The sequence below is a fragment of the Euprymna scolopes genome, chromosome 19 (genome assembly GCF_053919585.1).
Source record: "Euprymna scolopes isolate OS-2025 chromosome 19, ASM5391958v1, whole genome shotgun sequence".
In the NCBI taxonomy this organism is placed as follows: Eukaryota; Metazoa; Mollusca; class Cephalopoda; order Sepiida; family Sepiolidae; genus Euprymna; species Euprymna scolopes.
Genome location: NC_136500.1, coordinates 99433892 through 99461158, shown reverse-complemented (window position 1 = coordinate 99461158; position 27267 = coordinate 99433892). Strand labels below are relative to the sequence as shown.

General features: G+C 31.9%; 2 protein-coding genes across 2 annotated transcripts in view; one reads left to right on the top strand and one right to left on the bottom strand.

Moving 5' to 3' along the window:
- LOC145239855 (uncharacterized) overlaps window positions 1–27267 on the top strand; it is a 251978-nt gene that overhangs the window by 25014 nt on the left and 199697 nt on the right. The gene's annotated exons all lie outside the window — the stretch shown is intronic.
- Window positions 15732–25699, bottom strand: LOC145240287 (uncharacterized). The gene is made up of 4 exons (XM_080103867.1): window positions 25148–25699; window positions 20724–20886; window positions 19591–19775; window positions 15732–15788 (listed from the first exon to the last, which is right to left on the bottom strand). Exons 1-4 carry the CDS (start codon window positions 25697–25699, stop codon window positions 15732–15734), a joined length of 957 nt encoding a protein of 318 aa, XP_079959993.1.

The window sequence follows — 27267 nt, the reverse complement described above, 5'->3', positions numbered from 1 at the left end:
CTCGATAATATACATGTTGTGTAATATACATATCTTGCTCGCTAATATACATTTTTTGGAATATACATATGTCACTCGCTAATATACATTTTTTGTAATATACATATGGTCCTCGCTAATATACATTTTTTGGAATGTACATATGTCCCTCGCTAATATACATTTTTTGGAATATAAATATGGTCTTCGCTAATATACATTTTGTGTAATATACATATCTTCCTCGCTAATATACATTTTTTGGAATGTACATATGTCCCTCGCTTATATACATTTTGTGTAATATACATATGTCCCTCGCTAATATACATTTTCTGTAATATACATATGTCCCTCGCTAATATACATTTTTTCGAATGTACATATATCCCTCGCTAATATACATTTTTTGGAATGTACATATGTCCCTCGCTAAAATACATTTTGTGTAATATACATATGTCCCTCGCTAATATACATTTTTTGGAATGTACATATGCCCCTCGCTAAATACATTTTTTGGAATGTACATATGTCCCTCGCTAATATACATTTTGTGTAATATAAATATGTTCTTCGCTAATATACATTTTTTGGAATGTACATATGTCCCTCGCTTATATGCATTTTGTGTAATATAAATATGTTCCTCGCTAATATACATTTTTTGGAATGTACATATATCCCTCGCTTATATACATGTTTTGGAATGTACATATATCCCTCGCTAATATAAATTTTGTGTAATATAAATATGTTCTTCGCCAATATACATTTGTTCGAATGTACATATGTCCCTCGCTAATATACATTTTCTGTAATATACACATGTCCCCTGCTAATATACATATTTTAGAATGTACATATATCCCTCGCTAATATACATTTTGTGTTATATACATATGTCCCTCGATAATATACATTTTGTGTAATATACATATCTTCCTCGCTAATATACATTTTTTGGAATATACATATGTCCCTCGCTAATATACATTTTTTGTAATATACATATGTTCCTCGCTAATATACATTTTTTGGAATGTACATATGTCCCTCGCTAATATACATTTTTTGGAATATAAATATGTTCTTCGCTAATATACATTTTGTGTAATATAAATATATTCTTCGCTAATATACATTTTTTGGAATGTACATATGTCCCTCGCTTATATACGTTTTGTGTAATATACATATGTCCCTCGCTAATATAAATTTTCTGTAATATACATATATCCCTCGCTAATATACATTTTGTGTTATATACATATGTTCCTCGCTAATATTAATTTTTTGGAATGTACATATGTCCCTCGCTAATATACATTTTGTGTAATATACATATGTTCCTCGCTAATATAAATTTTTTGGAATGTACATATGTCCCTCGCTAATATACATTTTGTGTAATATACATATGTCCCTCGCTAATATACATTTTTTGGAATGTACATATGTCCCTCGCTAATATACATTTTTTGGAATGTACATATATCCCTCGCTATTATACATTTTTTGGAATGTACATATGTCCCTCGCTAATATAAATTTTTTGGAATGGACATATGTCCCTCGCTAATATACATTTTGTGTAATATACATATGTCCCTCGCTTATATACATTTTGTGTAATATACATATGTCCCTCTCTTATATACATTTTTTGTAATATAAATATGTTCCTTGCTAATATATATTTTTGTATTATATATACGTCCCTTACTAATATACATTTTTTGTAATATGCATATATCCCTCGCTAATATACATTTTTGTAATGTACATATGTCCCTCGCTAATATTCATTTTTTGTAATATACATATATGCCTCGTTAATATACATTTGTTGTAATATACATATATCCCTCGCTAATATACATTTTTGTAATGTACATATGTCCCTCACTAATATACATTTTTCGTAATATACATATATTCCTCGCTAATATGCATTTTTTGTAATATACGTATGTTTCTCGCTAATATGCATTTTTTGTAATATACATATATGCCTCGCTAATATACATTTTTTGTAATATTATTCATATGTCCCTCGCTAATATACATATTTTGTAATATACATATGTACCTCGAAAATATACATTCGTTGTAATATACATATGTCCCTCGCAAATATACATTTTTGTAATATACATACATGACTCGTTAATATACATTTTTTGTAATATACATATGTTCCTCGCTAATATACATTTTGTGTAATATACATATGTCCCTCGCTTATATATATTTTTTGTTATATGCACATGTCCATCGCTAATATACATTTTTTGTAATATGCGTATGTCTCTCGCAAATATACTTTTTTGAAAAAATAAAATAATAAGCTTACTTTAATGACTTTGATTTCAATTATGTTTATTAAAAAAATAAAAGTCTTGTATCAATGATTCTGTATCGATTTATTTTTATTTAAAAAAAAAGCTTACATTATTGATTCTGATATCAATTATATTTATTTAAAAAAATAAAAAGCTTACAGCAATGACTCTGATTTCAATCATAATTTTGTAAAGAAATAAAAGCTTACATTAATGACTCTGATTTCAATTATATTTATTAAAGAAATAAAAAGCTACATTAATGACTCTTATTTCAATTATATTTATTTAAAAAAGTACCAAGCTTACATTAATATCTCTTATTTGAATTATTATTATTAAAAAATTAGAAGCTTATATCAGTTACTCTGATTTCAATTATATTTATTTAAAGAAATAAAAAGCATACATTAATGACTCTTATTTCAATTTTATGTTTAAAAAAAAAAATAAAAAAGCTTACATTAATGACTCTGATTTCAATTATATTTATTTAAAGAAATAATAAGCGTAAATTAATGACTCTGATTTAAAGTATATTTATTAAAAAAATACTTACGTTTATGACATTGATTTAAATTATATTTATTTAAAAAAATATTAAGCTTACATTAATGACACTGATTTCAATTATATTTATTTAAAGAAATACAAAGCTTACTTTAATGACTCTGATTTGAATTATATTAATATAAAACAATAAACACCTTACATTAATGACACTGATTTCAATTCTATTTATTTATAGTAATAAAACCTTACATGTATTACTCTGATTTCAATTATATTTATTTAAAGAAATAAGAAGTTTACATTAATGCCTCTTATTTAAATAACATTTATTTAAAAAAAAATATATAAAGCTTACTTAACGACACTGATTCAATTATATTTATTTAAAGAAATAACAAGCTTACATTAATGACTCTGATTTGATTATTTATTACAAACAATACGAAAGCTTACATTAATGACTCCGATTTTAATTGCATTATAAAACTAAATAAACAGCTTTCATCATATAACTGTGATTTCAATTATATTTATTAAAAAAATAAACAGCTTACATTAATGATTCTTATTTCAATAATATTTATTGAAAATAATAAAAATCTTACATACTCTGATTTTAATTATATTTATTTACATAAAAACTTACATTAATGACTCTGATTCGAATTATATTTATTAAAAAAATAAAAAGCTTACATTAATAACTCTGATTTGAACTATATGTATTTAAAGAAATAAAAACTTACAATCATTACTCTTATATCAATTATATTCATTAAAAAAACTTAAAAAAAACTAACATTAATGACTTTTATTTCAATTCTATTCATTTTAAAAAAATAAAAGCTTACATTAATGACTCTGATTTCAATTATGTTTATTTAAAAATAAAGATAACATTAATGACTCTGATTTAAATTATATTTATTTAAAGAAATAAAAAGCTTTATTAATTATTCTGATTTCAATTATATTTATTTAAAGAAATAAAAAGCGTAAATTAATGACTATGATTTCAATTATATTTATTTAAAGAAATAAAAAGCTTACATTAATAAGTCTGATTTCAATTATATTAATGTAAAGAAATAAAAAGCTTATATTAATGACTCTGATTTCAATTATATTTATTTAAAGAAATAAAAAGCATAAATTAATGACTGTGATTTTAATTATATTTATTAAAAGAAATAAAAAGCTTACATTAACAAGTCTGATTTCAGTTATATTTATTTAAAAAAATAAAAAGCTTATATTAATTACTCTGATTTCAATTATACTTATTTAAAGAAAAAACCCTTATATTAATGACTCTTATATGAGTTATATTGGTAGAAATAAAAAGCTTACACTAATCACTCCTATTTGAATTATATTTATTAAAAAATAAAAAGTTTACATTAATGACTCTGATTTCAATTATATTTATTTAAAGATATAAAAGCAAAGCTTACATTAATGACTCTGATTTGAATTATATTTTTAAAAAAAAATAAAAAGCTTACATTAATCACTCTTATTTGAATTATATTTATTTAAAGAAATAAACAGTTTACATTAATAACTCTGTTTTGAATTATATTTTTAACAAAAAAATAAAAAGCTTACATTAATGACTCTGTTTTGAGTTATATTCATTTAAAAAATAAAAAGCTTATATTAATTACTCTTATGTCAATTATATTTATTTAAAGAAATAAAAATCATAAATTAATGACTGTGATTTCAATTATATTTATTTAAAGAAATAAAAAGCTTACATTAATAAGTCTGGTTTCAATTATATTTATGTAAAGAAATAAAAAGCTTATATTAATGACTCTGATTTCAATTATATTTATTTAAAAATAGAAACCTTATATTAATGAATCCGATTTGAATTATATTTATTTACAAAAATAAATAGCTTGGATTAATTACCCTGACTTCAATTATATTTATTTAAAGAAATAAAAATCTTACATTAATGACTCTGATTTGAATTATACTTATTTAAAACATAACAAGCTAATATTAATGACTCTTATTTCAGTTATATTTATTTAAAAAATTTAAAGCTTATATTAATAACTCTGTTTTGATTTATATTTATTTAAAAAAAATATAAGGTTTACATTAGTCACTCTTATTTTTATTATATTTACTAAAAAAATAAAATCTTACATTAATTTCTCTGATATCAATTATATTTATGCAAAGAAATAAAAAGCTTACATTAATGACTCTGATTTCAATTATACTTATTTAAAGAAATAAAAATCTTACATAAAATTATAACTCCGATTTCAAATATATTTATTTAAAACAATAAAAAATTGCATAAATGACTCTGTTTTGAATTATATTTATTTAATGAAATAATAAAATTACATTAATCACCCTTATTTTAATTATATTTATTCAAAGAAATAAAAAGCTTACATTAATAAGTTTGATTTCAATTATATTTATTTAAAGACATAAAAAGTTATATTAATGACCCTGATTTCAATTGTATTTATTTTAAGAAATAAAAAGCTTATATTAATTACTCTGATTTGAATTATATTTATTTACAAAAATAAATAGCTTGCATTAATTACCCTGATACCAATTATATTTATTTAAAGAAATAAAAATCTTAATTTAATAACTCGGTTTTGAATTATATTTATTTAAAAAAATAAAAAGTTTACATTAGTCACTCTTATTTTTATCAAAAAAAAATAAAAAGCTTACATTAATTTCTCTGATTTCAATTATATTTATGCAAAGAAATAAAAAAATATACATTAATGACTCTGATTTCAATTATACTTATTTAAAGATAAAAATCTTACATAAAATGATAACTCAGATTTAAATATATTTATTTAAAACAATAAAAAATTGCATAAATGACTCTGTTTTGAATTATATTTATTTAAAGAAATAAAAAGCTTACATTAATGACTCTGTTTTAAATTATATTTATTGCAAAGAAATAAAAAGCTTACATTAATGACTCTGTTTTGAATTATATTTATTTAAAAAAATAAAAAAGCTTACATAAATGATACTGATTTCAATTATATTTATTCATAAAATAAAAAGGTTACATACGTGACTCGGATTTGATGTATATTTATTTAAAAAATTCTAAGCTGACATTAATGACTCTCATTTCAATTATATGCATTTAATGGAATAAAACCTTGCATGTATGACTCTGAATTCAATTATATTTATTTAAACAAATAAAAAGCTTACATAAATGACTCTTATTTGAATTTTATTTATTTAAACAAATAAAAAGCTAATATCAATGACTCTGATTTTGAATAATATTCATTTAAAGAAATAAAATACTTACATTAATGATACTTATTTCAATTATATTTATTCATAAAATAAAAAGGTTACATAAGTGACTCGGATTTGATGTATATTTATTTAAACAAAATCCAAGCTGACATTAATGACTCTGATTTCAATTATCTGTAGTTAACGAAATAAAACCTTACATATATGACTCTGATTTCAATTATATTTATTTAAAGAAATAAAAATCTTACATTAATGTCTCTGATTTCAATTATATTTTTTTAAAGAAACAAAAAGCTTACATTAATAAGTCTGATTTCAATTATATTTATTTAAAAAATAACAAGCTTACATTAATGATTCGCATTTGAATTATATATATTTAAAAAAAAAAGCTTACATTAATGCCTCTTATTTGAATGTTATTGATTTACAAAAAATAAAAATCTTACATTAATAACTCCGATTTCAATTATATTTTTCTAAAAGATAAAATGCTTACATTTTTTACTCTGATTTCAATTATATTTATTTAAAAAAATAATAAGCTTACATTAATGACTCTTATTTCAATTATATTTATTTAAAGAAATAAAAAGCTTAGACATAATGACTCTGATTTGAATTATTTTTGTTTAAAGAAATAAAAGCGCTTATGTTAATGACTCTGATTTCAATTATATTTCTTAAAGAAATAAAAATCTTACATAAATGACTCTAATTTCAATTCTATTTTTATAGAAATAAAAAGCTTACATTAATATCTCTGATTTCAATTATATTTTTTAAATAAATAAAAAGCTTATATTAATGACTCTGATTTCAATTTTATTTTTTATAGAAATAAAAAGCTTACATTCTGATTAGAATTATATTTATTCAAAAAAATAAATGGCTTACATTAATGAATCTGATTTCAGTTATTTTTATTTAAAAAAATAAAAAGCTTACATTAACGACTCTGAATTCAATTAGATATTTTTTAAAGAAATTAAAAGCTTACATTAATGACTCTGATTTCATTTTTATGTATCTAAACAATAAAAAGCTTACATTAATCATTCTTATTTCAATGATATTATTTAAAGAAATAAACAGCTTACATTAATGACTCTGATTTTAATTATATTTATTTAAAGAACAAAGCACTTACATTAATTACTCTGATTTCAATTATATTTATTTAAAAAATACAAACGCAGAAATTAATGACTATGATTTCCATTATATTTATTTAAAAAATAAAAAGCTTACATTAATGACTCTGTTTTCGATTATATTTATTTAAAAAAATAAAAAACTTACATTAATGACTCTGTTTTCAATTATATTTATTTAAAAAATACAAAAGCTTACATTAATGGCTCGTATTTCAATTATATTTATTTAAAGAAATAAAAATCTTACATTAATGACTATGATTTCAATTATATTTATTTAAAAAATACAAAAATTTTTATTAATGTTTATTATTTCCTTTATATTTATTTAAAAAATAAAAAGCTTACATTAATGACACTGATTTCAATTATATTTATTTAAAAAATAACAAGCTTACATTAATGACTCTTGTTTCAATTATATTTATTTAATAAAAATAAAAGCTTACTCTTATTTAAATTATATTTATTAAAAATAATTAATTAAATGAACCTTTTTAAATAGTGATTTTTTACATTGTCGTTAATTATTTAATTAAATCCTGTTTAAATATCTAGCCTGTGTGCCCTGCGTTGCCCTGGTTTTTGTAGGTGCGTGTTTAGCAAAAAAAAAAAAATGTTGTAGTAGGCAGGCAGGCAGGCTCGAACCCGTGACACGAAGGCGAAAAACAAAGTTGGGGCGCATGTAAGGTTATTGGGTTAGAAAAAAACAAACAAAAAGTGTTAGTAGGCATGAAGGCTCGAACCCGTAACGGGAAGGAAGATAAAAAGTAGAAAAAAAGTGACGCATTAGCTGCTGCGCCTATCGTCAAACCGGAAGTGACGTAGGTTAAAATTAAGGCTAAACAATCGAAAAGAGAAGATGACTGTTGAAAATATCGGCGAAAAAACAACCCTTCCCTGTAGAAAAGTGCCCAGTTGAAGGTGAAGGTATTAATGAGATTTCGATAATTCTCATCCAATGGAGCAGGCTAACAAATGATACCAATTTCGTGAAAATCTGTCGCCTCTATCGAAAGTTTTGGGCAGACATACAAACATACATACATACTAACAGATAGATGAGATTTATATATATATATATATATATATATATATATATATATATATATATATATATATATATATAGATTATTATTTAAATCATGCTTATTAAAATACTGATGATTTAAATATTATTGTAATTATACTTTTTAAAATAATGCTTGTTTTAATTTTGCTTTTTTAAATGATACGTTTTTTTTATGATATTTTTTAATAATCATTGTTAGCTTATGCGTATCAAATCACGCTTTTATAAATCATACTTATTTAAATGATTTTTAATTTAATAATGCTTTTTTAAATTTTGCTCATTTAATAATGTTTAAATGATACTTATGTACATATTTTTAAATGTGAGTATTTAAACGATGTTTTTAAAAAAAAATTTTTTTAAAAAGAATGCTTCTTTAAATAATACTTATTTAAAAAATGTATTATTAAAAATATTATTAAAATAATGCTTATTTAAATGGTAAGCATAAAAAAATTATCACAATGAGGCACACTTTATTTACGATCATATCAATAATTTCGATTTAGAAAACTTTTTTTTTTATGATATTTTTATTCACACATAATTTTAAACGCAGTAAGTCGTTTTATTTCTTTCTTTCGGTGAACAATAGGGATTTCATGTAGTCTGCTTTAGTATCGGCAATTTATTAGTGCATATAATCGTATTTGTATATTTTCCCATGAGAATAAATAATAATAATCATGTGTACATCATTTCATTTTACAGTTGACAGACACAACAATCAGACCACCGATGCGTTTCAGTTTTGTTTTTGTCAGCTTCGATCATTGTGCAATATTAATATTCTTTCGATTATTGTGATTATGTACAATGAACGATCATTACATGAACTGTACTTTTTAAAGCATTGCTAGTTTGAAATTTGCCAACCACAAATCCTAATCCGAAATTGCACGTCTACGAGAGGCGTCCAATAAGTAATGCCCCTGACCAACTTCCCATACCAGTGGAGCAACGAAACTTGGCACAGTTATTAGTCTTTCTCTACATAGGAACCACCCAGAGTTATGCATTTCTCCAATCGTTTGATGCAGCTCTGGAGACCGTTTTTGGAGAACACCCCAGGTTGGTCCTCCAATCACGACGTGACTTCAGAAACAAGGCTGCATCATCTGGAAACGCTTTCCTTTCAAAAACAATTTCATGGCTTGGAAGAGGTGAAAGTCAGAGGGTACAAGGTCAGAAGAGTAGGGAGGATGGGGGGATTTCATATCCACACGACCGTACTTCTGATCTGGCGACATGCGAGTTGTGGAGCGGAGCGTTGTCCTGCAGGAGGAGGGTACCTTTTGCTGATCTTGCCCCGCCTCTTGATTTTGATAGCTTCCCTTAATTTCCTCAAAAGTGAAGTATAATACGCTCCTGTAATTGTGGGACCCTTTGCCAGGAAAATGTCATCACTACTCCGTCCTGATCCCAGAAGACTGTGAGCATGACCTTGCCAGCGGAGGGCTGCACCCTTTCCTTCTTTGGAGGTGATGAGTCCAAGTGCTTTCACTGCATTGACTGGGCTTTGGTCTCTGGATCATAGTGATGGACCGAGGTTTCATCCTGTGTAATCAGTCTTTTGAAAAACTTTGACTCATCTTCTTGACACATCGCCAAATTCATCCTCGAGCACTCGACGCGTTCCCGCTTCTGGAATGGTGTGAGCAACCTGGGAATCCATCTGGCAGACGCCTTATGCATATGCAAATGGTCATGAATGATAGTTTCCACAGACCCTGTACTAATCTTGACATCTTGAGCTATTTGGCAAATAGTAATGCGCCGATCCTCAAAAATGGCAGCCTAAACTTGACGGACAGATGCCTCATAACTGGGAGAAGGGGGGCGACCAGGTCTGGGAGCTGTTTCCACATACTTCCGGCCATGTTTGAATTCACGATGCCAGCGTTTTACAAGGTCATATGATGGGGCATTATCACCATAAGTTTCTTTCATTTCATCAAAAGTCTCCTGTGGTGTGCGTCCTTTCAAATACAAAACCCGGCTTACTGCTCGACATTCAACAGGATCAATTTCACACCGTGCTCAGTTCAAACACCTGTAAAACAGAAGCCGTAATTAATTCAGAGCTGCAATTTGCCACATAGCCCGTAGAGATATAAATCATTGCACATGAAAATATTCAGCTAGATCAGACAACTGGAAGTGGGCCAGGGGCATTACTTATTGCACGCCCCTCGTATATTGCAATATTTATTTATTAGAAATAGCAATAATTTATTATCTATGTAAGTGTTTATATTCTAAGATATTTATCTCTTTATAGATCCGAATAAATGTAAGATTATTATAACAATTTTTATGCTTGCTCCCATCTTAATTAAAATCAGAAACTTAGTTTTGTGATTGAAATATGATGTTGCCTGCAAAATTTTACTTCTACATCGTCTTATTCATATATATATATATATATATATATATATATATATATATATATATATATATATATATATATATATATATATATACATACATATATATATATATAAAAATAAGTAACTAACTCGATGTTGTAAATTTAGTCTAAATCACACGAAGTTCTAGTCGTCTCATTCTCATTTGGATTCTTTAGTTAAAAAAAAGGTCTTACGAATATAGATTTCAAGTCGATGCATATATCTACGTTCTTATAAAAAGTTGGCGATAATCAGATATAATCATAGTTAAGTGGTTAGAGAGGATGTTGGAATTAAACAGCTGGAGGTGAATAACCCAATCCCGGAGGTACGACCACAGAGGCTCAGCAGAGACACTCACTGCTTGGTATTTTTTTCTGATTAAGGCAATAAAGTCGATCACTGGGCCAATCCTGTCTGACAGGTTTGAAGTTATCTGCTTAACAGTTTTCTTGACTGATGTAATCCGAATTGTAGGCCAAGACAATTAACTCCTGAGTAGCGCAAAGAGCGGCTGCTTTATCATCAACTTTATATAATTGACATGATGGTTCTCAATTTATGCTCGCCATTAATCCATCCCTCTTTTTCACTATAGTAAGTATTCGAGTTTGTTCTTCTACACATAGGTTACAGCTATGTTTGAATCCTCGCAACGATGTTGGAATTGCCCGGAAGACAACCAGTGTAAGGTTCTCATTTTAAAGTTACCATTATGCTTAGAGTAAAACATTTTTGACTCCAGCAATGAATTTAGGAATAAATGATGTTTGTGGCGAACTTTAGCGTCCGACTACCTGTGGGTTAGGGTTAAGGTTAGGGTGAAGCTGTGCCAGTGTAAACTTTAGTTTCATTGCTGTTCCCTTCCTGATGAATTAATTCTTTGTATACAACGCACCCAACCTTGCAGTGCCCGTTTATTCGACATTCACGGTATACATATATATATACTTGTTTTATATATTTTCCTGCCGCCGGTCCTTTTTTAATTACAAATCATAACTTTGACGTAAGCAACAGTCTAAAAATAAATCTACTCATTATCTACAGACTGGAAAATCAATACAACAGCTGATCCACTGCAGAGCATAAAGTCGTATTTCAATAATATTGAGGACAAGTTAAGAAATATTCGATCGTTGTCATAAGTAACAACAATTTCGCGAACTCACTATTCTAATGATAAATCGTTATATGATTTTGCTGGATATAATTTAAGTTCTGCCCAGTTATATCTCAAATAATTATTGAATCATTCATTCTAGAATAAATGTGTCCTTATTTAGAATTAACCTAAATCAGAAACAAATACTCATTGTTATGTTAAACTAAAAATTTAAAGACATCGAAATATGTTATCATGAGAAATTTAAATGAATTAACAACCGTGCATTTGTTTTTACCTGTAATTAAACATTTTGTTTATAAAGTTTTAGTATTTGTTTCGAGTAAATTCATCTAATTTTAAGTTTGAATGTGAGTATCAGCATCCAAATAGTTTTTATAGTAAGTTAAATATGGCGAAATAATAATAAAAGTATATCATAAGCATTTACATGCATTCAATAAAGCTTATCATTAGACATCATGTATTGGAATACAGGATGCATGTTAGAAAAGTTATGATTTTTAGTTCTTTTTTTTTATTTAACATAATTAATCCGTCAGTACAGAATAGGAAGTTAAAAGACTCATACATTTGTAATTTGATTAGCATTGATATTGTTGTAGTTATTATGACGATTAACTCACTAAGAGTTCTCGTATATTCATTATCAATGATTGCCCACTGATAATAACTGGTAGAATTCCCTATCGAGTGATAAAAAGTCTCCTCCAAAACTTTTAGTATTCTTCCATAACCATTTCTGATGAGAGTGCGATATTGCAACAGTTGCTTAACATTTCTCTCTCGCTGACAACCGCCATTGTTTGTTTTGTTTTCTCTAAGGTTCCAGTACTATCTATATGGTTTCAGTGGAAGTTTGATTAGTGTTTTCCTTCCTAGGTCTTTTTATTCTCCTTCACAACTATTATATGTGGTATTAGTCAAGATTAGTTTCATTTTATTTATTAGAAATGCACACATATGGAACTCTCCTTTTCTCTGTTTTCCAGCTGACTACAATATGATCGTCTTCAAGTCCAACGTAAACAAGTTCTTGAATGAGCCGTTCCCCTTAAGTAATCCAATTTACCAAATATATACTTCTAACGATTACTATGATATTGTCTCATTGACTAATGCACACTCTTTAACCCTTATCCTCGAGTGACCTTGATAAGTGGTTACTCCTATATAAAAAAAAAATCCCTCAGTTTCATTTTCAGTTCTCTTGGATTCAGCTTTGCATGTTTTCTCTATTTTATTATTTCTATTGCAAATCCATTAGCAAGTCCAGGTTAGAATTCGAAGTGTTTATGTTGGCAAGTTTCCACATGTAAGTATTGTCGTTAAGGTTACGGTTGTTTTCATTATTGCTGGCAATTGTGTAGTTTCAGCCATCACTTAAATTCTTATTTCTATCAGTCTTTTCTCCAGGTTTTATGGAACTATTTGTAACGCTCCTATGATTATTGGTTATGTATTGATTTTCTCCCTATTTCATAACCCCTTAATTTCTTTGGAAAATTTCATGCCCATAATTTGTTTTTTTGTTGTTTTTTAATAGCTATCCTCTTGTCTACTGAGACGGAAAAATATCAACGATTTAGCAGGATTTATTATTATTATTATTATTATTATTATTATTATTATTTTTTTTTTATTTTTATTTTTATTTATTTTTTTTTTTTTTTGGACGATTATGGCATCCGGTATACTTGCTTGGATGAATTTATCTGTTTATAACTATTTCCAAAAGATATGTGATTTTCGTTTTTCAGTTCTGTTTCCGTTGTGTGTCTGAACCATCTGTCTTTGTATATGAAATGCAGTTTTACATAGGTTCACCTCATCGTATTGTCTGTTTCTACATTTTAAGGCAAGTTTGGTACATTCACCAATAACGTAGTTTACAATTTTGTCTCCTTGTCTCCTTGTGCATTTATTGTTTTATTAGTTTTTTTTTCTATCTTGCCTATTCTGCTTCTTGACATTTATTCTTCGAAAATCTTGCTTGCAGTACCTACAGTGCTTTCAGTAGTCAGACGTCGTAAATCAAACAGAATAAACTCTGATTATTTGTGTTGTGGATGCATTATGAACTCTATAAAAACAACTTTTGGTTGCGTGGGGAAGCGACTTGCTGGATTGGAAAGAAAAGGTCTTCTCAGTTCAAATTCAACGGTAATAACGAGGATATCACGAGGTCACGTGAGAACACAGAGCCTTTAAAGAGGGTATAGTATAAGAATAGTGAAAATTTAACTCCAATTATGTTACTTTCAAAGCAATGTTTACCCCAAACAAACGGCCAGAAAAGAAGGGAAATTAACAGAATAGCTTAAAAGAAAGGCTTGCACCAAAAGACCAACAAAAACACGAGATTAAATCTTCGAAAGCCGGTGATGACTGAATGCGTCCCTTCCTCAAAAAACGTCTCTTCTGAAAAGGCGACATTACCTTTGATATATTTACTTTTAATCTCATTGTTCTACTAGACTGTTGTTAGTTGTAATTCTGTTTCTTGTTTAGCTGGTCTTTTCGTAACCATCTCCAAATCGTTTCGCGAATGTCGGATGTTTATGTAGAGTTTACTGCTACCACTTTTTCACTCATCTCTTTTTGAGCATCTGTTTATTGTTCATTTAAACATTATTTTTCCTCCAATGATTAGCATTTCTGTGTTGTGAATTATGTATTTTTTCAATTATTTTTTGTGTAATTCACACAAGTTTCTATACTTACGGGACTTCTCCCGTCTTTCCTTTCGTAAATTTGGTTAGGATCAACATTCGGGCATAGTGCACTGTTAATGCCCAATAGTTTCCTAGAAAACAGAGTAACGACCGAATCAATCATTTTACTGCAGATGATTTAATGGAGCATCGTAAGAACTTTGCTAACCTCCCATTTGATAATCCCAGCTTATCATGTTCAAACGTCCACCCATCAACAATATTCTTCCATTGGAGTCATTCGCTTTTCGAAAACTCTCCCTCTCGAAAATCGAGATATATCTATCTGTGTAGAACGCATTCATCTCTAAAGCTGTCTCCAAGGAACGTAGTTTTTGGTCGGTAGATGGAAAATTCTACCACATTTGTCTTTTAAATGATGCATTCTTAACTAGTTGATAATGTAATGTGGACGCACAATTTAGCAAATTGTAAATCCTGATGCTGCAACTGACAAAGGTTTGAGAATATATTACAACACTTTTATTTCCTTCCAGCTTCAACTTTCGTCGTGGCTTGTCTAATGCGACGACAGTTTACAGTGTTTTACCAAGTTTTGTTTTGCTCGGACGGATTTTGTCTCCCGTTCACAGGATTTAAATCTATTCTGTATAATTCAGTAGAATAAGACACATGTATGTCAAATAGATACTTCAGTAACAAATTAGCCGATTGAACAACGACCTCAATTTTGTAGTCCACAGTGGGTGCAGTGGTAATTGTAGGCGGAGGACAGAATCCTCATTTACCATTATCATTTACTATGCGTGTCATCTCTCCTTTCTGCTTTCTGATTTAGAACTTTTTTTTTATTCAATTACAAATTTATAGTTTAACATAAATGTGTAAAGCCATGAATCTCATTTTAGAAAGTGATATAGGCTCTTTGTTTTTTCTCTGTGAGTATAGTTTTTATGTGTATTTTTGGGGGGTCGAACCTCCTTTTTATCTTTCACAAATTATTTCTATTGGGTAGGAATTCCATAAATTCACTGAGCAAAATAAATATCTGAATCTCATTTCCGTGATAGTTTCGTCCACAGCATCACTGACAAATTCAACTCATTATCGTATATTGGCATGATTGAGTTGCATCTAACTGGAAGCTTAATGTAACATTTTATTTCTAAGAGCGGTAATTGTTTTTATGCTTCATTGTCGGAGCGGCACAGTCTGAAATAATCTGATAAGAATAACAATACGTAATTAGTTTAGAATTAAAAGTAGGGATCAGTGTCGCAATAAATTTTATTTAAAAAGATCAACCTTTGTTGATCAACTTATGAACTAGAGACTTCTAATGATCCTTAAAATAGTGCACGATATGTAGTTATACGGTGACACATAAACACATTTATAGTCTACACAACCGTTAAGGTCAATTCTTATGAAACAAATACGTAATTATTTTATTAATAGCATGTTTTAGAAACATTCCAATTTTATCTTCATTAAATAAACAACTAAGATTAACAGTTAATTACAGATGTTCCAAAAACGTCAGTTGTTTCGGAATTGGATGATTATTTTACCTTATTTTTATATGCAAAACGGACTTACCCCCTTCAAATGCTAATTCATTTTTCATTTTAGTTATAAAATCGACTATTACCACGTAATCGCCTAATAATGTAAAAGTAAAAACTACAATATAATTAGTTTCCTCCGTGCATGTGTCCAACTAATTATCAATACAAATGATATTGTATATAGGAGATATGTTCACATTAAACAGGAGGTCTTTATTAGTATTTATGACTGATTTGGAGGTCTCACACCAATTAATTTTAAATATCACTTGCAGAAAACTGCAGGTGGTATTCTATGCGATTTGAGTGACAACAAGAAGTCTCCGTTGCAAATTACTTTTAATTCTCACACTAACTGTCTACAACTACAATTGTCCTTTCTTTACCAGAGTTCCCTACATTAGTCAAAATCTATGATCTATCATTAGTATTATAAAGTTGTTTTCCCTGTGATCTGAGTGAAAATTTCGAGTACGCCTTATCTATTTCTATCACTATTGCATCCAACTTTATGTTCTTGCACTAGCAGCAGACCTGTTATTTATCGGTGATAACAAACGGTTATTTTCTATGGAATTTTAGTAAGCTATAAGATCCCCTACAATATTAGTAATATATGTACGCTTTTAATGTTCTTTTAATTTTAATATTATATTATTATCGTACTAGCAGGACCTGTGGAATCTCTACAGCGGCATCTTTCACATGTAATATATTGCTGCTGGACATTCTATGGAGCTCAGCATCATATTATTCTAGTCCTTTTGTTAAAATTGTATCGCCCCCCCTTACTGAAATAATAACTTTGATACATTGTCTAGGCTGATGATTTCATTACAAAAACACCACTCAATTCACTCACATTTTATCATTTTTTTATAATTCTTGGGTATGTTACAAATTTCGACTATAAGTTTTCATAATTTGAACCCACATTATAGCCCAACCTTACTAAAATAATAAGTTTGATATATTATCAAAATTATAATGAAACAAAGTAATGTTTAGTGTGTAAACAGCTATTTCCGGGATCTATATCCCCCACCCCACTGTTAAAATATGCATGCAATAAAGTAATGTTTAAATCGTAAACGGTTTCAGCAATTTCCGGGACTGAGTTCATATTCCCCATCCCACTGTTAAAAATATACTTGAAATAAAGTACTGTTTAAATCATAAACTGTTTCAGCAGCTTTTCGAAATTAATATATAAAAATATTAACACTGTAAGGGATTGGGAAACCATTACTTCAACATAAATTTCTGAGTGTAGTATCAGTCTCAGCATTCCAGTTTATTTGATAACCTCTCTCTCTCTCTCTCTCTCTCTCTCTCTCTCTCTATATATATATATATATATATATATATATATTCGATAGAATTGTGTTGTTTTTTCTTAACGACAGAATAACTATTAAAATAAGTTCTTTCTTAACAACCTTTGCATTTATCAGAAAGATAAAATTCTAAATTTTATAGAATAAAAACAAAATAATATAAAACATTATCTAGAATTGTTAATCGAATTTGAAATTTTAAAGTTTCCCTTAAAAATCAATGGACACTTTTTTCCCAATCATATTAAATATTTTTTAATGTTTTAAAATCGATTTAACTATATTGTCTAAATAAGAATTGAGAACATTTGGAATATGTAAAGTAAAACTTGTGAATAAAAAAAGCAAAGAAATAATTACATTTTTAACCAAATTAATTTTATTTTGTTTCGATAGACAAATAATAGAATTATTTCTTTATATTAAACAAAGAAGAAAATAGAAAATTAAATAAAACCAATGACGACTATTATGAACCAATGTTAATCACTTGCACATATTTTTTAAATATAAAAAATGCTATCAACATGCCCCCTTTTTTAATTATGAAATAAAATAGCCTATTTGTAACAGTAAACAGGTACTTTTTTAGTTTAGTTTTGGAAAAGTAAATCGTTTAATTGATCTGTCAAAAATACAAAGTTACTTTAAAATAAAGATAGATACAAATTAAACGACAGTCATTTGGAAGAAAAATATGTAAGCGTGACACACAACATAACACACGATATCGTATTGATATATAAATATATAGAAGATAGCGGATTCCGTGTAAATTACATGAAATGATATTTTCAATATAATTATCTTGTTCCTAATTTGTACATGTTTGGATAAAATGTGATGAGATTTGAGTTGAATATAAAATTTAATAAATAAACAATACATAGAAATAATTTACAAAACTTCTTTATATACTATATTTCTAGTAAAGGTTGTTCCTCTTCTCTGGCCATGAGTAGATTTATTCTGAGAACAAAGTTTCACTTTTACACTCTTCATAGACCTTGCTCGTGAGAAGGCTACATAAGGTTGTCCATGAGTAAAGCAAGGTTGTGGTAGGTAGATCCCAACTTTATCGAATGTCTGTCCTTGAACTTTATTAATCGTCATTGAATATGATAGGCGGACGGGGAGTTGAGTCCTGTGCAGAACAAATGGAATATTTGCGTCACTGGGATTAAGTTTAATTCTTGGAATTAAAACTCGTGCCTGAGCATTAGATCCACTTATGATTGAAGCTAAAATACTGTGGTTATGGAGTTCCAATATTTCTAAACGTGTTCCATTGCATAGTCCTGGCACTATCGACAGGTTGCAAAGCAGCAAAATAATAGATCCAACTTTGAGATTGAGATGATGAGGAGGCATCCCCGAAGACGTAAGTGAAATTATGAATTCACTCGGATAATTATTTGCTTCCATTTCATTGTCTGCTGATATTGAATCTGTACTTAGATATGTTTTGCTCTCAGTTGGTTTTCTTCGTAGAATATCTTCATTAACTTCCAAGCAATCTGCATTTTTGGGTGACAAAATAATTCTACTTTTTATTTCGTCTTGTGTACAATTATCAAATATGTCTGATACTAAAGAGTCATTGCATACACATTGTTCTGGAATATCGATCATGTCATGAGGAACATTAGTCCTCATATTCTGAGAGAGCTTTAGTTGATGAAAATCGTGCCAATTTGGAGACTTCTTTAGGCATACATCCAATACTGCAGCAGGTGGACCTCTTGGAACCACAGGCAGAATTTGCCACTAAATATGCTATTATTATAACATTCTATAAAAAATTATCAATGGTATTCGATGCATATCAAGGGATCATTGACACCTCGTCAATAATGAAAACTTTCACCTGCCTGAGAATATTTGCTTGGTCAGAATTACGCATACCATTGCCTCAGTCAAAGGAAAAGGAAATTTGAAGATACTGTGGAGCGTTTTTCCATTTTTCAATAAAGTTGCTGCAATACCTGTCCAAACAGCAATACTAATAACCACATTTTGAGCAATCAGGTAATCATGAATCATATTGAATAGAACGTTTTTACCAGAACTGCCAGATAAAAACATCGGTGCTTAGTCTCTAATCCTCTATTGCACTTACAGCGTTAATGACACTATTAAATACATTTCTTTGCTCAATATTCAGTACTTCAGGATTAACTTCTTGAATTTCTTGTACATATTGAATGACAGGACAGTCATTGATTAGTTCTGGCAGACCAAGCATCGCACCATTCATGCCATTTTCATTCAGAATCATGTTTATGTGATGCAGAGGGATATTTTCTGCAATATTATTATATTGGCGTAAAAGCAAATCATTGCAAACATGTTAAGAAGCCGTCGTGGCATTTGATATATAACTGCCTCACTCAAAGCCATTTGTAGTTCGTTGTCATCTTCAAGCAGTTGTAATCGAATACAGGCATCCTTAAATGTCGGCAATTCTTCACCCCCTACAGTTTTAAGTCATCAAAAGGAGTTGCACCTTGTATATGAAGAAGAAGCACCCTTAAATGGAATTTCTCAGCATTTCTAGGACTGGCAGAGTACATTATTGTTACAATCTGGCGGTTATGTTCTCTTCTGCTCCAGCGTTGCTTTGCTTATTAAATACATAATATTCAAGGATATCAATATAAAGGTGGGCTCTTGCATCCACATCACTTTGGTTAAGTTTGAACCATGCAGTTAATTGTGTGTCGCGTCCTTCTGCATGGGCAGCAGCCTGTCTTTGTTCACCTGGCCTATAATAAACTTGTTGCTCATCAGGTAAATGGAGTGCCAGTCGATAAACTGTGTGTGACTGTCCATACATTCTATATTATGACAAACGCCAAAATGCTTCAGGCGGGGATACGTATTTACACGAAATATATTGCTTAATTTCATTATATTCATGTTCATTAGTTTCATTGTTATTTGTATTCATTTCCATCATTGTGAAATCATGTCCTTTATAGACATATTTGAAAAGATATTTCACACTTTTTACCGAGATACACACTTTTATATTAATGTGAGCACCATATTTTCTGAGTAAATATTTATTATATGGTACTACAAACCTGCAGTCAACCACATGTACACCCACTCTAATAGAATCTCCATTATTTCTGCGTCTATATGGAGGATATCCAGAAAAATTTGTAATAGTCTCCTCCTGATACAACATAGAAAATTTCTTTTCACACTCTCTATCTACCATTAAGATTGAGTTGGGATTAAATGTACCGCAGGATCCATAAATCATGAGTTTTTTCACTAATTGTGTAAATTCTGGATCATATTCTGATGGTAATTCAGCTGAAACGATATTATCAATTTGTTCTTTAGTTCTAATTTTATCTTCTGCACTCAGCATGATTAACATGTGACAGTGTGGGAGACCTTGTTTCTGAAATTCAATTACATGTATCGCAGCAATAGGTACCCCAAGTACATGTCAGTCCTTTATGTCAATCATTGATTCATTGCGATGTTGTCTTAAAACCCGTACCAATAAATTAGGTCTGTTCTGTGCATTTCCATGCGGCTATAAGTTTTCGATTACTTCTAGACCTGTCTCCGCTGTCTTCTTCGTTCGTTCAGAAGGTAAACAAAGGCCGTGTAATAAATATCTAGCGTAAAAAATAATTCTCTGTCAGCAATAAAAAAAAAATTAAATGTGACCAAAGTCCATGAACCAAATCCAAGATGACCGTAATCGACTGCTCAAGAAACCATCAACTCGATTAGCTAAAAAAGTGAATCGCCGGAACAAAAATAATTTATTTAGAAAAGACTACTGGTATTGTACTGATTTTTTTAATGTTTTTTTTAGTGTTTTTATTAAAATATTTTCTATACCAACTAACAGTTTCTCATGAAACTATTTTAGTTAAAACAATGTGGTAATAAAACTAATTAAGGTCAAGGCTTTTCATGAAGTTCAAGGTTTATAACACATAGGCATCTTGGCTTTTGTTTACATGAATATTGTTGGAAAAAAAAGTCATATAACTAAGAGTAGCTAACCTGAAGTGAGGTTGCGAAAAAAATACAATCTTCTTCGCGACCTTCTTCTCAGGTCTTGTAACCACAGTAACATAAAAAGAATAATGAAGACTCTTCACAAAGGAGGAAGGTTTTTATAACAATTTACCTTACTCTATTAGCATAAATAACCACAATGCTATTGTTCTTCTTGATTGTCGGAAGACCATCCTCACCTCCGGCAGCTACACTCAGGTAAGCTATGTATTATTTACCACACTCTCCCAACAAAAGAAAAAAAAAGAAAAGAAAAGTGCATTTATATATATATATATATATATATATATATATATATATATATATCTTCATAAAAAAACTAAGTTGGTGTGACCCTGCAGGGGGACTAACAGGTGCTAGGCCTCAGTCAAGGGCCACCTGGAGGTAACAGTGGTTCAGGGTACCCTCATACTGTCCCTTAGCCTAGGCCCCGCTGTCGGTTGTAGTTTACAGTCCTACCCAAGACTACTTCTATTGATCGGGTAACAGACTAGGTCTACCCCTTCGTCTCCTTTGAGGTGCACAATCACTGCAGTACCATTTCTGTCTAGCGGGTGGAGCCAAGTCAATTCCAACACACTCAAAATGATACCACTCATCACAGGAATCGCAGCATATCATATCTTGGTTCCCTGGAGGTCTATTGCAGGCAGGACACAACCAAATGGTGCCATCTCCTTCCGAAAATGAACTAGAGGATTCCTGGTTTTGACTGCTACCTGCAGCAACAGGCGAGGATGCACCCGCCTGATTTGGTTCACTTTCCCCAAGATCATCATCAGATTGTGAAATTTCTATTGGATATAAATTCTTCAGTGAATGGACGTTCACCACACCGTCGCCCTGTCTGACACGAGCTGTCCTCACCACTCCATCTTGTCCTGGGAGAACCTCAAGTATAGTACCCAACATCCAAAAGGGTCGTGGTTTTAAAGGGCTCTTGACCAAGACTACATCATTTCTTTTAATGCGATTCTGAAATGGTATCCGAGATCTTCCTGGCATCCTTCCTCTAAGATCCAGGAGGTACTCCTTGTACCACAGTTCTCTAAATCTTGACAACCATTCATTTCGTAATCCAATCGTCTCGATCAACCTTCTCCGGCTGGGAGGAACCATGGTGGAGAGATCATCTCTTCCCAACGGTACCAATAGACCAGGGCTTTTATTGGGTCTAATAAACATATTGGGTGTGATAATCATTGGTTGCCTGTCAGCGGACTCTTGATAAGTAAGGGGCCTGTTGTTTACAGCCCGCTGAATATCTGAGACAATAGTTAGGAAGGTATAATAATCTACCTTACCCCTACCAATAACCTTGTATAGGCAAGATTTTAAAGTCTTGATGCTACGCTCCCATACACCTCCAACCCAGGGGGAAAATAGAGGAATTGTCTCCCACTTAATGTTACATGACCCAAATTTGGCCTAGTAGTCCTGGAGAAGACAAAGGCGCTTAAACAGTCTTCCACTACCCAGAAAGGTTTTTGCGTTGTCGCTGAGAATTGACTCTGGAACACCATGTGCATTAGTAAATCTGACTAGAGCCTGAAAAAAGGACAATATACTCATGTCAGGCACCACCTCTATATGCACTGCTCTTACACTCAAACAAGTGAACAACAACAGATACATTTTTTCTCACTGTTACCCTCCTTCACCCAAAAATGTCCTGTGAAGTCCACTCCAGTATTCCTATAAGGAACCTCAAATTCGACACGAGAAGTTGGTAGATTGGCCATGTTCTCAGGCAGTACCGGCCTAGAATTGTATCTTTTACACCTTGTGCAGGAATTCAGGGCATTTTTGACTGCCTGCCTCCCTTGAGGCACCTAGTATCCTTGACATCTCAATTCCGTTAAGGTTGATCCTGTACCCAGATGGGAACATTTAAGATGGCAGTCTAATATTATAAGTCGGGTCAGGGGATGATTCTTGCCCAGCAACAAGGGATTCTTAACTTCATAAGAAAACTGAGAAGACCTGTCCAGCCGTCCATGTGAGCGGATCAACCCTTCCTCATCCAGAAAAAGATCTAGTGCTCGAACACGATTAGGTGCAGGCCTTACCATAGGATTCCGCAGGTAATTCAATTCAGCCATAAATTCCTGCTGTTGCGAACATTTTATTAAGTAAATTGCGGCTTTCTTGTTGTAGTTGTCTTCCCTTTTCCTCATCAAGCCGATGAATCGGAAGACTAAAGAAGTTACCCTCAACAAACGGGTAAACGTAGAGAACCGCCGCATGGAGATCACCGAAGCACACTCCTCATCCACAATCACCGCAAAATTTGTTGATGAACGAACAATCTGCTGGCACCTATCATCAAGACAGGGCAACTCCTGCTCCGGCCAAGTCAAGACCCCACCGCGCAACCAAGAAGGGCCATGGTACCAAAAGTCAAAGTTGTCTCGGAACTTCCTTATCGTTAATCCACGAGTGATCAAGTCAGCCGGGTTTTCGGTAGTAGAAACATACCTAAAGGTCGGCCTGATGCCGTAATTCGTTTCCAAATCCAAGCTCATTAGCAGCACATCCTTTAACCTGTTTCTAGCAAAGATGCTTTTACTAGTCATTGTTTCTGATAAAATCCATGACAATACTACTTGTGCATCTGTTACCACACACAACCTAGAAGGGCGGACACCCTTGCATCCTACCAAGATAGTGGGCAAACACTTCAGAGCAAGAAATACCGCCATTAGTTCTAAAGTTGGTAATGTCTTATCCTTCACTGGAGCCACTCGTGCTTTGGCAAAGATCAATGCAGAATTGTTGTCCTGAACATAGTAGGCTGCAAATCCATATGCTTCTTTAGAAGCGTCACAAAACAGGTATAACTCTCCAGTTCGGTTCCCGTCATGGGCCTGTCTGCAGAAATGCATGTCACTCAATTTAGATAAGTCTTCTGCCAGGTTCCTCCAAGAAGACTGAAACTCTGGAGAGACTTCATCATCCAATTGCACGCTCCGCTTCCATAATTCTCCCACCAAAATCCTACTCCTTATAGTCACAGGCAGGCAAAGAGATAAGGGATCAAATACCTTTGCCGATTCCGAAAGGATTCGCCTCTTAGTAGATGCACTCGGATCACACTTAACAGGAGCAGTGCGGAGCTTTTCTGAAATAGGATCATACCAGTACCCGAGCACCATCTCCCATCCGGCCTCATGAGTACTCAATGTACCATCTTTCCTCATCTCCTCCCCAAGGCTGTCGCAGTTTGAGTTACAGGACTGCACCACAAATCCACCTTCCTGCAACCGCCTCCTAACCTGGGAATACAGCCTTACAAGCTTTGCTGGGTCAGACTCAGAAACCACCAGGTTGTCGACATAGAATTGGTTCTTCATCGCAACTCGACATTCATCAAAGGGATATTGGGCTGCATGAAACTTCAAGATACTTCCCAATATAAAGGGACTCGAGGTGAACCCGAAAATCAATGTGGCATAGCGGAAACATCGAAGGCGATCACCATCCTTCACAAAAAAACAGAACCTGTTCTTGTCTGCCTCCAGTGCAAGGCAAACCATCAAGAAAGCTTTCCTGATGTCTGCAATCAAGACAAACTTATTCGATCTAAAATACATCAACAGGTCCAACATATCTCCTGTCATATTCACACCAGAGTATGCAGCCTCGTTAAGAGAGGCAGAGTTACCGACCTTCAAGCTACAGTTAAATACAGGCCTGATTTTAGTAGTAGCTGCCGGATCCGTCTTGAAAACTGGCACCCATACATAGTCCACAAAATTTTGAGGATCCACCTGTATTTCCTCTATGATACCCTCTTGTAGCTGCTGAAGGAATACATCTACATACTCCTGGTACAGCCCCTTCTTCTCCAGGCTCCTGACCACACGATCCAAAACGTGCAAAGCAATAGCATGATTGGAAGGAACCAGAGCCAGCTTATCTGCATGCCAGGGTAATTGCACATGATATTTATCATCCCTGAATATTATAGATTCCTGGAACTGCCGAATCATACCCTGATCATATCCTGAAATCTCTTCTCCGTCCTGAATGCCCAATGACTCAATGCTGAACATTTTCTCTAATCCTCTTTCCACATCGCTAGAGGGAAAGACATCCACCCAGGGGTCCGCATAGGTAGGGTCGGCTTCCAGGATGAAGCAAACATGCGATGATTCCACTTGGGGAGTATTCTCCATCACTGCACTGAACAACGTATAATCTCTTGAAATAGGGGCAGGATTTGTAGAAAAAAAAGTGTCCACCTCACCAAAGGGAATCAAACCAGCAGGAACAGAGAAAGCCCGACCCCCCAAACAAGGCACCAACTGTAAGGGGCCCAAATGTTGCACCAGATCCAGACCCATAATTCCACTTATAGCCACCGCATCAGTGCCAGATTCAAATTGCCCAGCCAGAGAACATCCAGTTCGCTTGAACTCCTCCAACAGCAAATGCCAATTGTTTAGATATAAGGATAGGTCCAATGAGTTGGCAACCAGTACCGGAACGTGTCCTACATGACCAGACCCCAAGTCCACATCCAATTTCACCTCTCTGTATACTTGCTCACATTCTCCGAGAAGTGTAGTCAGCCTCAAATGACACTCCAAACCGTCAGAACTCAAGGAACCCAAGGACTGCAAGACATCACCAGACAAATACGTTCTGCCACTGCCAGTATCCAATAGGCAGTTTACAGAGATGGTTCTTCCTCCTCGACCGAAGGTAACACAAATCAGAGGAGGTAATTTACTCGAGTAACCAGAAGGAGCCTGACAATCTGAATCTATGCGGAAAGAAACATCTCTGGTTGTAGTGGCTCTAGATTTTGAAACGGTTACCCGAGAATTGTTTCGATGGATATCCGAAGAATCAGGCAACCCGCCGCCTTTAATTAGCAAGCGTTTAATAGCCTCACTGGTGTCTCGCATTAAAACAGACAGAGAAGGAATTATAGAGCCACATAACTGTATAAGCTCTCCCTTCAATGCTCTCGGAAATTTCAAAAAAAGTATTTTGGCCATTAATCGGGCCCCTGCAGAACCATCCTCAGAGAAATCACAATCGAGAGAGCTGGCCAGTTCTTCCAGAATGGATGGTGTTCTGCAGATGAAACTACCAAGATCCTCATAAGAATTTTCCCCCTTGGGGGAGAAATCGATAATATCTTGGAATATCTTATCAATGATGTCACTCACATATAAATATTCTCGTTTCAATACTGCCAGTGCTTGCTGATAATTGGTATTGATGCAACTTAAGTGATTAATCAGCAGCAGAGGTCTCCCAGACAGCGAGCATTTTAAAAAGTTTAACTTTTCTGCGTCATTTGCCATGCCTGCTGCACAATTTTCAAATCGAGATAAGAAATTGTAAAAACTCATTCTATCGTTTTCCATTTCACGACCACTGAACGTTGGTCCAGTGATTTGAACTTGAGGTAGTCTAACAGTGAATGATGAATTAGCTCTATCCGTAGAAGGTCCAGGCGTATATGGAAGGGAAGGTCGCTCCGAATAGCCACTAGCCTCTGGAGGATGTAACAAGAATGAGAGATCTTCTAATTCCTTCCGTAAATTCAGCTGGTAACTTAGCCAATCGGACTCCATAAGTTCTCTTTCCTCTTCAGAGACACAGGAAAGTTGCAACTTGCAGATGGAGATTTCAACTTCGTTGATATATTCCAAAATTTCCCTGTGGAATACAGAAAATACAGCAGGAGTGATCTCTGGGCCACGGGACAAACGAAGCCTACCCTTGATTT